The sequence below is a fragment of the Balaenoptera physalus genome (genome assembly GCF_965194825.1).
Source record: "Balaenoptera physalus genome assembly, chromosome: 8".
NCBI lineage: Eukaryota > Metazoa > Chordata > Mammalia > Artiodactyla > Balaenopteridae > Balaenoptera > Balaenoptera physalus.
Genome location: NC_138887.1, coordinates 25,055,743 through 25,072,773, shown reverse-complemented (window position 1 = coordinate 25,072,773; position 17,031 = coordinate 25,055,743). Strand labels below are relative to the sequence as shown.

The 17,031-nt window shown below is 36.6% G+C and overlaps 1 protein-coding gene across 10 annotated transcripts in view; it reads left to right on the top strand.

The window, feature by feature from the left end:
* CACNA2D1 (calcium voltage-gated channel auxiliary subunit alpha2delta 1) overlaps positions 1 to 17,031 on the top strand; it is a 503,964-nt gene that overhangs the window by 318,951 nt on the left and 167,982 nt on the right. For all 10 annotated transcript variants that reach the window (XM_082473444.1, XM_082473442.1, XM_082473443.1 and 7 more), the window contains one exon: positions 4,911 to 5,040. In XM_082473444.1, the coding sequence (XP_082329570.1) occupies positions 4,911 to 5,040 (130 nt within the window). The remainder of the gene's footprint in view (positions 1 to 4,910; positions 5,041 to 17,031) is intronic.

Here is a 17,031-nt window from a genome sequence, read left to right as displayed (position 1 = left end):
CATGAAAAAGATAAAAAATATTCAAAACAAATGTTTTATTATAAACATCAATTCTAAGAGTGCTTCATTTGAGATAAATATATTAAATATGCAAAAGTCTTTTGTGTCTGTCATAGACTTATCATTTGTGACTTCCCAAATGAAATTTGCGAATAGGTACTGCTTGCAAAATCGAATGACCCATCCAGCATTAGCTGGTACCTCCGTCTCTCAGTGATCTAATCTATTATTTAATAACTGAAATTATGTTGAGATGAATAGTCAGAGGAACATGCTTCTTATGTTTCACTTATGTGTTTTACCAGATACATTTGAATACATTTTGGAATTTACCTCCTCAGTGTCTCTGTACACATTTATATAGGGTAGTCGGGAGAATTCAGAAGAGATGTTTTGGGGAAAAAAATTGGCAAGAGACATGCTGACTTAATTTTTCTTGTATGTGGTCTGGCAAACAAGGAAATCTTAATTCCAAGGGGACAATTAATTTGAAGTTTTTAACTAACACACTAAACAATATGTGTTAAGTAGCTTTTCTCCACATTCCTTTTCTCAGTCAGTTCCTTTGTGTCTAGTATTTGCTCTATGTTAATTATACTATATAATGCCATAATATATCAAGAAAAGTAAAGATGGATTATGATGATATCAGGAACAATAATTTCACAAGTTTAAGGAAATGAGTTGCATTTAGAAATTTTAATCTTTTCATGAAATGACTTCAATTTATGGAGAGTATAATAAAGGGGGGAGACCATGGACAACAGCCATATTATTTTTTCTTAATATATTAAGCAGCTGCACATTAAAACTAGACTTGATACATGATTATACAAGTTGAGAAGTACATTATTTTAAATTATTCCTATAAGCCCTTTATATGGCTATTTATTTATTTATTTATTGGCTGCACCATGCAGCTTGCAGGATCTTATTTCCCTGACCACGGATTGAACCGGGCCCCAGTAGTGAAAGCACTGAGTCCTAACCACTGGACCGCCTGGGAATTCCCTCTATGGCAATTGAAAAGTGAAAGAATCTCTATTAAAATACATTTAAAACATAATTTTTAAGTGTGAGAGGGTTCAGAGGAAATAGAAGCAACTTTCACCTTAGTAAGATAATCGTATAGTGCTTAATAGCACTCTAGAAAGGACTTAAAACAAAAATTAATATTTTTAATTGCAAATATAATACATGTTTATTGTATTACATTGGAAACAACAAGAAAGCACAAAGATGAATACCATTAAAACTATAAAAACCAGTGATAGTGCTAATAGTGTTTGCTATGTACTCATCCCTACATTTCTCTCTTTACCTCTCTTTCCTCTAAAAATATAGGCTGATTTTCTCTTCTTTCTTTGTGCTTAACATCTACATTTAAGCTTAAAACCATTTTAAAACAAATACAGCATATATGTACATTCCCAATGTAATTACTCTTTTATATTCCTTAATAACAATATAAAATTGTATTTGTCATACTTACTGTGACTATTTTACTATTGTTGCACATTTGCTTCAAGATTTAGATATTAAATGACATTTCTATAAGTGTTATCATTAAATCCTCCACTCTACCAATAAATTATTTCTTGAGTGAGTGAATGAATGAAATATTTGCACTTATCCACATATTCCTAACCCTAATTCATACATATAGTTCACTATCTGTCTCTTATCTATCATCCAATCTTTCTACTTTTCATATATCTAAATTTTGCTAGAGATAGATATAAATAGGATTTCTGGAAAAGATATGCTTACAAAAACTAATGTAATATTTTCTAAAATTATAGAAATAGGACTATAATTTTTTCATAACTGAAAATAACATTATAGATTCTTTAGTTTGAGTCTTAGTTTAAGTAGGAGAGGTTATTAGAACCAACTGAGAGACTGTTTCCAAAGATGTCCTCCCCGTTGTGATTCACTGCTTTATTGATGCGGGGGAGGGCTCCCCAGGTGATTCTGATATGCCCCAGGTAATAAGGACCACACCTGCAGCCCAGCGTTATTTATAAGTCAGAAAGCTGAAGCCCAAGGAACAGTGGCTGGCCCTAGTCTGAGGTGTTATTAATACGACTGAGTAGAACCAAATCTCCTGATGTCTTTACTTTCCACTATGCCTTTCCACAGTTTTTTGTAAGTATGTTCTTTGCAATAGGTTTTGTATGGGAGAAAAAAAAAAAATTCCAGGGTCACATAAGCTTGAGAACACTGGGTTAAATAAACATGGTTTTCTTTAGTGACGCTTATTTCAGGGCTTTTGATGTGCCAATGTGCTTTGTTATTCTCTTAACAGAAGAGTAGAAGAATATTTCCCCAACTTATTTCAGGTTGGAGTTAACCCTTAGAGTATCTTGAGAAACTACTGTCTTTTGAAATATCCTTTGACAGATATTACTGGCCATATTACCATGTGCACACATATATTATTCAGTAATAATAAAACGGTGTTTCTACCCTATGGAGGGTAGAAAAAATTCAGACATCCATTAATATGCTTATTATTAATCAATTCTAACTTTTTCATGAGTAGTTCTAAACAAAAATGTGTGTCCAATTTAAACTATTGATATTTTAAAGCAGTGGACTTGCAGCTTTAGTGTGTATCACAATCACCTGGAGGGTTTGTTGAACTACTGCTTGCTGGATCCCTCCCCTGACGTTTCTGATTGACTAGGTCTGGGGTGGGGCCGTAGCGCCTGCACTCTAAAAAGTTTCAGTGGTTGCTGATACTGCTTCTTCAAGGACCACACTTTGAGAAACCTCTGCTTTAAAATAAATATTGAGGCTTTTCACTAATTCAGGATGTTTGCAGTCGGGAAGAAAAGTGACATCATTTATTAGGTGAGACCCTCTTTACATTCTTGTTATTAATGAAAGTAGTTTGTTTTAATGATCCCTTCTTTTATTCAAGTTAGTTGTGCCCAGGAACAGAGAGCCATAGAACAGAGGATGAATTTTAAAATATGTTAAAATTCACAGTTGAATCCAAGACCAAATCCCAGTTATCCCAAATCTTATTATTTTTATTCTTTCCTTTATTAGCAGTTGGAATGCTGGTAGATGTGTTAGGTTACGTGTTCTTTGGCGCTATGGTGTCTCTCTTTCTTATCATCTTTCTCCTTTCTTTTCTTATCCTTCATGCTGTACACACCTAACCTCTGTTTTAGAAAAGAGTATGAATTAGTGATTCCTGCATGTAGGTATTTTGCCAAATTTTAGACTTTCAACACTACTGTTTCATTATTTTGTATATTTAGTTAATGGGGGAGCAATTATATCTTTGTGGCTTTCACATGGATAGAAAACAGTGATCTGTCTTCAACTATTTTTTTTTAAATTTTTATTTTCAGCACATTAAATTGACTCATAAAAAGATTCTAAAAATGTGCAGTTTTTCCTTTTCAACAAAGTATAATAAAACATAAAAAACCCCAAAACAGAATACCTAAACCACAGTTTCCAATTACAGTCCTTCCCCTTATTATAGAGAGTATTTTCATATTTTCTTTCAACATTGTTTCATTTGAAAAATAATTTGGTCATGACCTATTAAATTGATTTCATTACATAATGATTTGGACTTGCAGCTTTAGAAGTCATTGATTTAAAAAAAAAAAAGGCCTTTTGCTAATATTTGTGTCTAAATAATCTTTCCAGTGTTGCAACTTCCTTAGGGAAACACACAAACACGTGTGTGTGTGTGTGTGTGTGTGTGTGTGTGTTAATATATCTTGGGATACTGATGGGTTATCTGGTTATAGAAATTATTAAAGCCATCTAGAAAGTTGGACACTATCACTTCTTTGTAGACTTTGTGTTGCCACATTCTACCAGCCTTCTTATGAAATTTTCTGAGTGTCCATTTAAGTCTTTTCTCTTGCTTATCAGTTGCATTACTGCAGTGTGCTGCGAAAATAGTCAAATGTTGTGATTCTTTTTTCAGTTTTGTTTTGAGGAAATTACCTTGGGAATATGGAATACATTAGTCCCTAAAATGGAGTTGATAATACAGGCCTGAATTTAATAAAAAAATGTTTAGTTAGGAAAGAGTTAACATTTGAACTGGGGGAATAAAAAGTTTAACATAATTAGCCAAAAACAATTGTTAGAGAGATGCATTTTGGATAAAAGAGTGAGATTCTTAGTTTCTTGCCAGACGAGAAACTGGATTACCTTGCCAGGGTAATTCAGTTTCAAAAACATAGTTCAAATAGGTAGAAAATTAATCTTCAACCTGAAACTCTTGTGGGATTTTCTTGAATTGTTATCGATTGGATCTTTTCTCCTACCTTGGGAGACAAATTGGTTGAAGTTAGGATTCGATTGTACTTAGAGTTACAATAGATCTCTCTTCTTTCCTAGTATTTGTACTTACTTTTTTAAAACAAAAATTTATACACCTGGAAAACATGCAGAAATCAAGGGAATATGACATAAAATAATCCTTCATTGCTATTATTATTATTATTATTTTTACACAAAGGTCATGTGTACCTTTGGTTATCAAACTAAGAATTATAGAAATTTGGTAACATAAGTGGTGAAATTTATTTCAAGGGGAAACTTTTCATTTGGTTGTATTTAAAGGTACTTAGGCTATTCTTTAAATGTACATTCTAATAAGTACTGGATGTGGGAAAGCTCTGGTCCTCTCAGGATGATCCCGAGTGACTCTAACGTTGAGGAAATTAAGAGAGAAGTTAGGTTATAATGTGAAAGCTAATACCTGAATGGAAATTTGTGCGTCTGATGTCATCATGGGACTATATTTTAAAATATTCTTGTAGATCTGTTTTTTAAAGACTATGCATTTGGCAAATGAAGAAGTGAATGTGACAATATCTGTGTTAGCATAAGTTGCAATATTCTGTTTATTGTCTATTTTTTCTTTATAGCCGGAAAAGAACGATAGTGAGCCAGGCAGCCAGAGGATAAAACCTGTTTTTATCGATGATGCTAATTTTGGGCGACAAATATCCTATCAGCATGCAGCAGTCCATATTCCCACTGACATCTATGAGGGCTGTAAGTAAAAGAATGTGAACAACTCTCTTACCATGTTCTCATCTATCTTAAATATCTAATATTTGAAAAAAAAAGGAGCAAATGTGATAGTGTTTCGTTCACATGTCATTTAAAAGTCTGTGGTAAACTGTGATTTATGCAAAAGAAGAAACTTGATTTTCATGAGCAATATATTGTTCATAAGCTCTCACTCCGTGAATATTTGCAGGAGAGCCTGTATCCATGGAGGTGTCCTTCTACTCTGTTGTTTAACAAATAATTCTGCCTTTCCAATTGATATCAATAACTTAAAAAGTAATAGATGTATTTTTTTGAAAAATCAAAACTATGTAGCATTAGTACAGACCCACAAACTGGTAACGGAAGCGAGATGTACATTGTAGACTCTCTAGTTCTTATCACATCTTACTGTGTTTTACTGTCTCTCTTTGTCTCTCTCTGTGTATCTCTGCCTTACTCTAGGATATAAGAAAAAGATACCTCTGTCTTAGTATATTGTGGACTCAAGATAAAAAGTGTTGGGTAAAGGAATAAATGATAGACCTAAAGAAATAGAAAAGCATCAACTGGAAGACTTAATTGAGAAGGCTTCACTGTGAGGAAAGGAGGGGAATAAGTTATTTAGGATACAGGGGAGGAAGCTTGTGCCAGTGGTATTTCTTAGAGACACCCTATATACTAATAAGGGCAGAGCGTGACAATTCTAAGTAGGAATTCTTCTAAGTGCAGCCTAATCATCTATGAGGACCAGCTGTGACCCAGAAGGCAGGGTCTTTGCCCATTCACAGCTCTGGTCTTAGATGTTATCCATTTTCTAACTCGTTCCCACTTTCCCCCTTGTACCCTGCCTTTCACATAAGTAAATGGTAAGGAGAAAGAACCACCTGAGAATTTAAAAAGTATATTTCTAATAGTTCCCTTAATTAAAAAGGCTGTAAAGTGTACTGGGTATCCAGAGTGTATCCAGAACTGCCTGGATTCTGGATGCAAACAGCCTGGGTTAGATTAAATTTCAAATCTAAATTTTAGCAGTATTTCCTTTGGCAAATTTATTAACTTTATGGGCTAGCATTTTGCTCACCCGTAAAATGGGGATAAGATTACTAACCGAAAAGTTCATTTGAGGGTAAAGTAAGTTAGTATATTTGAGTTTGCATAAGAGTGCCAGGCTCATAGTAAGCATTATGTAAATGTTTGCTGTTATTATTAATTACAATTAAAGTTTATTTACACAAAAAGGATTAAATACAAGGACTAATATAAAAAATTAGCCTTAATTTTTTGGATTCATTCTGAGATTGTTGTTTAAAAGGGCATCTTTAAGTACATGTCTCATTCTTTCCATAATATAAATGTCATCTTCTGTCAAATTATTTTATTCATTCTTTTTGTTTCACCTTTTTAATATTTTTAAAAGTACATGTTGTTTTTATCGTATCAAGTCTTTAAAGATATTAAACATACGATTTTTCTCTATAATAGAAACAATGGTGTATGTAAGTAGTTTCTGATGTTACATGAAATTAAACGTAATCTGACTTTTTTACAACTCACCCTATTAATTCCAAGTCCTTTTAGGAATTACTGGGATGTAGGTTCAGTTTTGTTCTTTTTATTTTTTACTTTGTCTATTGCATTTTTTTTCAAGAATTATTTTTGATGTTTGCAATTAAATTTTGCAACTATTATAACAACAATTAATCAGATAATACTGAGCTGTATGGTTGTGTTTCTCAATTTTTTTAAAAACTATTTCATCCATTTTATTTCCTTTTGAAATTGTTATCACCTGTTGTTGTCGGGTATGTCAACAGGATGATAATCTTATTACTCTACAATTATATCTTTCTTTTGAATTCACTTTAGAAGAACAAACTGGCTGGATATAGAAGTTTTGAGTCAAAACATTTGTATGTCAGTACTCTGGCTATCATGTCACTGTTATCTGATCTGTAGTACTATGTTGAACAAACTTGAGGCCAACTTGAGTGTTTTTAATTTGTTAGCAAGCATTCATGATTGTGTTTCTGTTTTGTTGCCAATAGTGATTATCCAGAAATCCTCAAACTTTCCATTCAATTCCCAAGGAAGGATATCATAACTTTGTCCAGGGAGGGGCAGAGCGTGCCCCCCCGCCCCGCCCCAGCTCTTCTTGAGTTCTTTTGGCTGGTCTAATAATTGACACAAGACAGATGAAAAAATTAATAAAAAAAATTAATTTGTATGCATGTAAGTCATAAAAATGGGACCCCTTCCCAAAGTGTCCAGAGCAGGCCAATTATATATCATGTTTAGACAAAGAAACAACTATTTGAAGAGATGTAACAAAACAAGGGGGCTTGTGTTTGGGGTTGCAGACTAATGAAGTAACAAACTTTGTCTATACAGCTTGCTTAGCCTTGAATTCCCTAACTTTGGTGATAGGGATGCTTCTATCCTCCTGGTATAGTGAGGGTACCTTCACATGGGAGATTTATTTCCCACTTTTAGGGAGAAAAAGGGGCATCAGAGTTTGTTTGTTTTTTTAATCATTTATTTTCCATTGGTTGTTTCTCACATAACTTTATTCAAAATAATCAATATGCCATTGAGGTGCATTTTGCGGTCGGTTGCCCTGGGCCCCAACAACCTCACACACTTAAAAACAGATTTCTTTCTCTTTCTAAAAGCCATGTACCACAGTAGCAGAAATTTTAATAGTGCATGCGTATTTAAGATAGAAGATGAAAGTATCCAACTGTAACACCTACTGAAGCTAATCATGACTAACAGTTTGGGGCACAGTCCTATAAAATGTATATTTAAATGTGAACACTAACTAATGAAATAACCCAAATGGGATTTTTCATATTGCTTTTCAACTTGCTTCCTCCTTCCCCCACCCACTTATAGTAGAGACTTTTTGTTCTTGTCGTTGTTGAACTATTAAAAAGCTGAAAGTAGAGAGGAGGAAGGTATCTCTTCAGGAGTAGTTTACCCAGGAATATCAAAACAAACTAACTTTGCTTAATTTTTCAATGGGCTGATGTTTAAGAAATCAATGAAAAATGCATTTTTTCCCTAGATAATTAGAACCTAAAATATTTAGAACCTAATTCACCAGTCTAGTAAATTATAATATCTCATTTATTTACTCTAACTTTGCTCAATAATTTTGAAGAAAGAGAAATTGAAGCTGAGTCTTTAATGAAAGGCCACATCATTGGTAAGAAATGGGGTCAAATTTCATATAAATTCTAATGGTAAACTTTATACTTTTAAGTACTACAATAGATAAAATTTCTTTTTTTTTTTAAACATCTCTATTGGAGTATAATTGCTTTACAATGGTGTGTTAGTTTCTGCTTTATAACAAAGTGAATCAGTTATACACATACGTACGTCCCCGTATCTCTTCTCTCTTGCATCTCCCTCCCTCCCACCCTCCCTATCCCCCCCATCTAGGTGGTCACAAAGCACCGAGCTGATCTCCCTGTGCTATGTGGCTGCTTCCCACTAACTATCTATTTTAGGTTCGGTAGTGTATATATGTCCATGCCACTCTCTCACTTTGTCCCAGCTTCCCCTTCCCCCTCCCCATGTTCTCAAGTCCATTCTCTAGTAGGTCTGTGTCTTTATTCCCGTCTTGCCCCTAGGTTCTTCATGACCATTTTTTTTTTTTTTTAAGATTCCATATATATGTGTTAGCATATGGTATTTGTTTTTCTCTTTCTGACTTCCTTCACTCTGTATGACAGACTCTAGGTCCATCCACCTCACTACAAATAACTCAATTTCGTTTCTTTTTATGGCTGAGTAATATTCCATTGTATATATGTGCCACATCTTCTTTATCCATTCATCCGATGATGGACACTTAGGTTGCTTCCATGTCCTGGCTATTGTAAATAGAGCTGCAATGAACATTTTGGTACATGACTCTTTTTGAATTATGGTTTTCTCAGGGTATGTGCCCAGTAGTGGGATTGCTGAGTCATATAGTAGTTCTATTTTTAGTTTCTTAAGGAACCTCCATAGTGTTCTCCATAGTGGCTGTATAAATTTACATTCCCACCAACAGTGCAAGAGGGTTCCCTTTTCTCCACACCCTCTCCAGCATTTATTGTTTCTAGATTTTTTGATGATGGCCATTCTGACCGGTGTGAGATGATATCTCATTGTAGTTTTGATTTGCATTTCTCTAATGATTAGTGATGTTGAGCATCCTTTCATGTGTTTGTTGGCAATCTGTATATCTTCTTTGGAGAAATGTCTATTTAGGTCTTCTGCCCATTTTTGGATTGGGTTGTTTGTTTTTTTGTTATTGAGCTGCATGAGCTGCTTGTAAATTTGGAGACTAATCCTTTGTCAGTTGCTTCATTTGCAAATATTTTCTCCCATTCTGAGGGTTGTCTTTTCATCTTGTTTATGGTTTCCTTTGCTGTGCAAAAGCTTTTAAGTTTCATTAAGTCTCATTTGTTTATTTTTGTTTTTATTTCCATTACTCTAGGAGATGGGTCAAAAAGGATCTTGCTGTGATGTATGTCATAGAGTGTTCTGCCTATGTTTTCCTCTAAGAGTTTGATAGTGTCTGGCCTTACATTTAGGTCTTTAATCCATTTTGAGTTTATTTTTATGTATGGTGTTAGGGAGTGTTCTAATTTCATTCTTTTACATGTAGCTGTCCAGTTTTCCCAGAACCACTTATTGAAGAGGCTGTCTTTTCTCCCCTGTATATGCTTGCCTCCTTTATCAAAGATAAGGTGATCATCTGTGCGTGGGTTTATCTCTGGGCTTTCTATCCTGTTCCATTGATCTATATTTCTGTTTTTGTGCCAGTACCATACTGTCTTGATTACTGTAGCTTTGTAGTGTAGTCTGAAGTCAGGGAACCTGATTCCTCCAGCTCCGTTTTTCTTTCTCAAGATTGCTTTGGCTATTCGGGGTCTTTTGTGTTTCCATACAAATTGTGAAATTTTTTATTCTAGTTCTGTGAAAAATGCCAGTGGTAGTTTGATAGGGATTGCATTGAATCTGTAGATTGCTTTAGGTAGTATAGTCATTTTCACAATGTTGATTCTTCCAATCAAAGAACATGGTATATCTCTCCATCTATTTGTATCACCTTTAATTTCTTTCATCAGTGTCTTATAATTTTCTGCATACAGGTCTTTTGTCTCCCTAGGTAGGTTTATTCCTAGATATTTTATTCTTTTTGTTGCAGTGGTAAATGGGAGTGTTTTCTTACTTTCACTTTCTGATTTTTCATTACTGTATAGGAATGCAAGAGATTTCTGTGCATTAATTTTGTATCCTGCTACTTTACCAAATTCATTGATTATCTCTAGTAGTTTTCTGGTAGCATCTTTAGGATTCTCTATGTATAGTATCATGTCATCTGCAAACAGTGACAGCTTTACTTCTTCTTTTCCAATTTGGATTCCTTTTATTTCTTTTTGTTCTCTGATTGCTGTGGCTAAAACTTCCAAAACTATGTTGAATAATAGTGGTGAGAGTGGGCAACCTTGTCTTGTTCCTGATCTTAGTGGAAATGGTTTCCGTTTTTCACCATTGAGGACAATGTTGGCTGTGGGTTTGTCATATATGGCCTTTATTATGTTGAGAAAAGTTCCCTCTATGCCTACTTTCTGGAGGGTTTTTATCATAAATGGGTGTTGAATTTTGTCAGAAGCTTTCTCTGCATCTATTGAGATGATCATATGGTTTTTCTCCTTCAATTTGTTAATATGGTGTATCATATTGATTGATTTGCATATATTGAAGAATCCTTGTATTCCTGGGATAAACCCCACTTGATCGTGATGTATGATCCTTTTAATGTGCTGTTGGATTCTGTTTGCTAGTATTTTGTTAAGGATTTTTGCATCTATGTTCATCAGTGATATTGGCCTGTAGTTTTCTTTCTTTATGACATCTTTGTCTGGTTTTGGTATCAGGGTGATGGTGGCCTCGTAGAATGAGATTGGGAGTGTTCCTTCCTCTGCTATATTTTGGAAGAGTTTGAGAAGGATAGGTCTTAGCTCTTCTCTAAATATTTGATAGAATTCGCCTGTGACGCCATCTGGTCCTGGGCTTTTGTTTGTTGGAAGATTTTTGATCACAGTTTCAATTTCATTACTTGTGACTGGTCTGTTCATATTTTCTATTTCTTCCTGGTTCAGTCTCGGAAGGTTGTGCATTTCTAAGAATTTGTCCATTTCTTCCAGGTTGTCCATTTTATTGGCATATAGTTGCTTGTAGTAATCTGTCATGATCCTTTGTATTTCTGCAGTGTCAGTTGTTACTTCTCCTTTTTCATTTCTAATTCTATTGAGTTGAGTCTTCTCCCTTGTTTTCTTGATGAGTCTGGCTAATGGTTTATCAATTTAGTTTATCTTCTCAAAGAACCAGCCTTTAGTTTTATTCATCTTTGCTATCGTTTCCTTCATTTCTTTTTCATTTATTTCTGATCTGATCTTTATGATTTCTTTCCTTCTGCTAACTGGGTTTTTTTTGTTCTTTCTCTAATTGCTTTAAGTGTAAGGTTAGGTTGTTTATTTGAGATGTTTCTTGTTTCTTGAGGTAGGATTGTATTGCTATAAACTTCGCTCTTAGAACTGCTTTTGCTGCATCTCATAGGTTTTGGGTTGTCGTGTTTTCATTGTCATTTGTTTCTAGGTATTTTTTGATTTCCTCTTTGATTTCTTCAGTGATCTCTTGGTTATTAAGTAGTGTATTGTTTAGCCTCCATGTGGTTGTATTTTTTACAGATTTTTTCCTGTAATTGATATCTAGTCTCATAGCGTTGTGGTCAGAAAAGATACTTGATATGATTTCAATTTTATTAAATTTGCCAAGGCTTGATTTGTGACCCAAGATATGAGCTATCCTGGAGAATGTTCCATGAGCACTTGAGAAGAATGTGTATTCTGTTGTTTTTGGATGGAATGTCCTATAAATATCAATTAAGTCCATCTTGTTTAATGTGTCATTTAAAGCTTGTGTTTCCTTATTTATTTTCATTTTGGATGATCTGTCCATTGGTGAAAGTGGAGTGTTAAAGTCCCCTACTATGATTGTGTTACTGTCGATTTCCCCTTTTATGGCTGTTAGTATTTGCCTTGTGTATTGAGGTGCTCCTATGTTGGGTGCATAAATATTTACCATTGTTATATCTTCTTCTTGGATTGATCCCTTGATCATTATATAGTGTCCTACTTTGTCTCTTGTAATAGTCTTCGTTTTAAAGTCTGTTTTGTCTGATATGAAAATTGCTACTCCAGCTTTCTTTTGATTTCCATTTGCATGGAATATCTTTTTCCATCCCCTCACTTTCAGTCTGTATGTGTCCCTAGGTGTGAAGTGGGTCTCTTGTAGACAGCATATATATGGGTCTTGTTTTTGTATCGATTCAGCCAGTCTGTGTCTTTTGGTTGGAGCATTTAATCCATTTACATTTAAGGTAATTATCGATATGTATGTTCCTATTACCATTTTCTTAATTGCTTTGGGTTTGTTATTGTAGGTCTTTTCCTTCTCTTGTGTTTCTTGCCTAGAGAAGTTCCTTTAGCATTTGTTGTAAAGCTGGTTTGGTGGTACTGAATTCTCTTAGCTTTTGCTTCTATGTAAAGGTTTTCATTTCTCCGTCAAATCTGAATGAGATCCTTGCTGGGTAGAGTAATCTTGGTTGTAGGTTTTTCTCCTTCATCACTTTAAATATGTCTTGCCACTCCCTTCTGGCTTGCAGAATTTCTGCTGAAAGATCAGCTGTTAACCTTATGGGGATTCCCTTGTGTGTTATTTGTTGTTTTTCCCTTGCTGCTTTTTTTTTTTAAATTTTTTATTTATTATTTATTTATTATTTTTCTTTTTGACTGTGTTGGGTCTTTGTTTCTGTGTGAGGGCTTTCTCCAGTTGCGGCAAGTGGGGGCCACTCTTCATCGCGGTGCGCGGGCCTCTCACTATCGCGGCCTCTCTTGTTGCGGAGCACAGGCTCCAGACGCACAGGCTCAGTAGTTGTGGCTCACGGGCCCAGTTGCTCCACGGCATGTGGGATCCTCCCAGACCAGGGTTCGAACCCGTGTCCCCTGCATTGGCAGGCAGACTCTCAACCACTGCGCCACCAGGGAAGCCCCTCCCTTGCTGCTTTTAATATTTTTTCTTTGTATTTAATTTTTGATAGTTTGATTAATATGTATCTTGGTGTGTTTCTCCTTGTATTTATCCTGTATGGGACTCTCTGTGTTTCCTGGACTTGATTAACTATTTCCTTTCCCATATTAAGGAAGTTTTGAACTGTAATCTCTTGAAATATTTTCTCAGTTCCTTTCTTTTTCTCTTCTTCTTCTGGGACCCCTATAATTCGAATGTTGATGCGTTTAATGTTGTCCCTGAGGTCCCTGAGACTCTCCTCAATTCTTTTCATTCTTTTTTCTTTATTCTGCTCTGCAGTTGTTATTTCCACTATTTTATCTTCCAGATCACTTATCCGTTCTTTTGCCTTAGTTATTCTGCTATTGATCCTTTCTAGAGAATTTTTAATTTCATTTATTGTGTTGTTCATCACTGTTTGCTCTTTAGGTCTTCTAGGTCCTTGTTAAACGTTTCTTGTATTTTCTCCATTCTATTTCCAAGATTTTGGATCATCTTTACTATCATTATTCTGAATTCTTTTTCAAGTAGACTGCCTATTTCTTCTTCATTTGTTAGGTCTGGTGGGTTTTTGCCTTGCTCCTTCATCTGCTGTTTGTTTCTCTGTCTTCTCATTTTGCTTAACTTACTGTGTTTGGGGTCTCCTTTTCGCAGGCTGCAGGTGCATAGTTCCCGTTGTTTTTGGTGTCTGTCCCCAGTGGCTAAGGTTGGTTCAGTGGGTTGTGTAGGCTTCCTGGTGGAGGGGACTAGTGCCTGTGTTCTGGTGGATGAGGCTGGATCTTATCTTTCTGGTGGGCAGGTCCACGTCTGGTGGTGTGTTTTGGGGCATCTGTGGCCTTATTATGATTTTAGGCAGCCTCTCTGCTAATGGATGGGGTTGTGTTCCTGTCTTGCTAGTTGTTTAGCATAGGGTGTCCAGCACTGTAGCTTGCTGGCCGTTGAGTGGAGCTGGGTCTTGGCATTTAGATGGAGATCTCTGGGGAACTTTCACCGTTTGATATTACGTGGAGCTGGGAGGTCTCTTGTGGACCAGTGTCCTGAACTTGGCTCTCCCACCTCAGAGGCACAGCCCTTATGCCTGGCTGGAGCACCAAGAGCCTGTCATCCACATGGCTGAGAATAAAAGGGAGAAAAAAAAAGAAAGAAAGAAGAAAATAAAATAGTTATTAAAATAAAAAAATAATTATTAAAAATTTTTTTAAAAAAAAGAAAGAAAGAAAGAAGAGAGCAACCAAACCAAAAAACAAATCCACCAATGATAACAAGTGCTAAACACTATACTAAAAAAAAAACAACAACAGAAAAAAAAGGACAGACAGAACCCTAGGACAAATGGTAAAAGCAAAGCTATACAGACAAAATCACACACAGAAGCATACAAATACACACTCACAAAAAGAGAAAAAGGGAAAAAAATATATATTTCATTGCTCCCAAAGCCCACCTCCTCACTTTGGGATGATTCATTGTGTATTCAGGTATTCCACAGATGCAGGGTACATCAAGTTGATTGTGGAGATTTAATCCGCTGCTCCTGAGGCTGCTGGGAGAGATTTCCCTTTCTCTTCTTTGTTCGCACAGCTCCCCGGGTTCAGCTTTGGATTTGGACCCGCCTCTGTGTGTAGGTTGCCTGAGGGCATCTGTTCTTCGCTCAGACAGGACGGGGGTAAAGGAGCAGCTGCCTTGGGGGCTCTGGCTCACTCAGGCCGGGGGAGGGAGGGGTACGGGTGCGGGGCAAGCCTGCGGCGGCAGAGGCCGGCGTGACGTTGCACCAGCCTGAGGCGCGCCATGCGTTCCCCCCAGGGAAGTTGTCCCTGGATCACGGGAGCCTGGCTTTGGCGGGCTGCACAGGTTCCCGGGGTGGCGGTGTAGATAGTGACCTGTGCTTGCACACAGGCTTCTTGGTGGCGGCAGCAGCAGCCTTAGCGTCTCATGCCCGTCTCTGGGGTCCGCGCTGATAGTCGCGACTCGCGCTGTCTCTGGAGCTCCTTTAAGCGACGCTGTTAATCTCCTCTCCTCATGCACCAGGAAACAAAGAGGCGAGAAAAAGTCTCTTGCCTCTTCGGCAGCTGCAGACTTTTTCCCGGTCTTCCCTCCCAGCCAGCTGTGGGGCGCTAACCCCTTCAGGCTGTGTTCATGCCGCCAACCCCAGTCCTCTCCCTGCGATCCGACCGAAGCCCGAGCCTCAGCTCCCAGCCCTGCCCGCCCTGGCGGCTGAGCAGACAAGCCTGTCGGGCTGGTGAGTGCTGCTCGGCGCCGAGCCTCCGTGCGGGAATCTCTCCGCTTTGCCCTCGGCACCCCTGTGGCCGCGCTCTCCCCCGTGGCTCCGAAGCTCCCCCCCTCCGCCACCCGCAGTCTCCGCCCGCGAAGGGTCTTCCTATTGTGTGGAAACCTTTCCTCCTTCACGGCTCCCTCCCACTGGTGCAGGTCCCGTCACTATTCTTTTGTCTCTGTTATTTCTTTTTTCTTTTGCCCTACCCAGGTACGTGGGGAGTTTCTTGCCTTTTGGGAGGTCTGAGGTCTTCTGCCAGCGTTCAGTGGGTGTTCTGTAGGAGTTGTTCCACATGTAGATGTATTTTTGATGTATTTGTGAGGAGGAAGGTGATCTGCACGTCTTACTCTTCCACCATCTTGAAGCTCCTCCTCAGATAAAATTTCTGATATTTTACTTTTGAGTTAATTTTGACTCAGGTATATTGCTTGGGAGCCAGGAATGTCCACAGGAGTTAGTATAAGATACTTACTTTGTATGAGAATCTTCAGTTTCTTATTTCTCTTGCTATTTTTTTTTTTTTTTTCTCATTGAAATCACGTTCATGAAAGTCTTCATCTATTTTATGCTGGAACAGACATAAAATATGACACATAAAGTAAATCTGAGCATGTTTTTTTCAGATTGGTGTCACATAGTATACACATCTTTTTTTCTGTATCCTACAGAAGAGTCTTGACTTGGTGTAAATGTTTTTCTTTCTAATTTAGAATAAACTAATATTTACAAAGGATGATTTTAATAATCTCAGAGAATAAAAAGTATTGCTTTGATTACTTTGAAAATCAATAAGATAAAATATTGAAATAGATGTTTTCAGAAGTTGTAAGACACTTTGGTATGTGGCATAATTTAAAAAAACAAAGGAAAAGAAGCTCTGTCTTTGGATTATTTATTTAGTCCCATTTATGTTAATATTCGCTTCTCCTTCCTTGCTGAGATCTCATCAGTAAGCCTCTGACCTTACCTGGCCTGTGCCGCTTTAAAATTCATATCCAGTGTTTCGGGCTGTGTGGGTAAATGACACAGGAGTAAAATCAGAAATGTCAACAAGATCTTGAACAGTTAATAATTACCAGCATTTTTCATGCAGCTCATCAGAACATATCAGATATCCAGGATCGTTCTAGGTTTCTGAATTTAGTAAATGGGAAAGCATACTCTCATTGAAGGTGTAACTGAAGGAAACAGCCTCTTCTTTTACTCAGTTTGTGTCTCTGCATTCTCATAGATACCTTGTGTTCTAATTTTACAAAGGTGATTACTTTCAAAAGTCTCTTGAATTCAAATGTGATTATTTTTTCTCCATGATGTATTTAAAGTTTTCAAATAGTATATTTTTAATTAAAATCCTATCTGAAAGTTTCTACTTTTGAGGATTTCACTGGTTGGTACTTTTATTTCAGAGAGCACCCAAACCACACTTAATTTTCAGATCTAATTTATCTGTTTAAGAGTATAAAAAAACGAGCAATGAACTCAGTAAAAATGGCTGAATATTCTGACTTAATTTGTTTTAATCACAGAACTTTATTAATTTGTTAAGCACTTTAGATTCTAGTATAGGGAATGTCTTCATAGAATTTTTT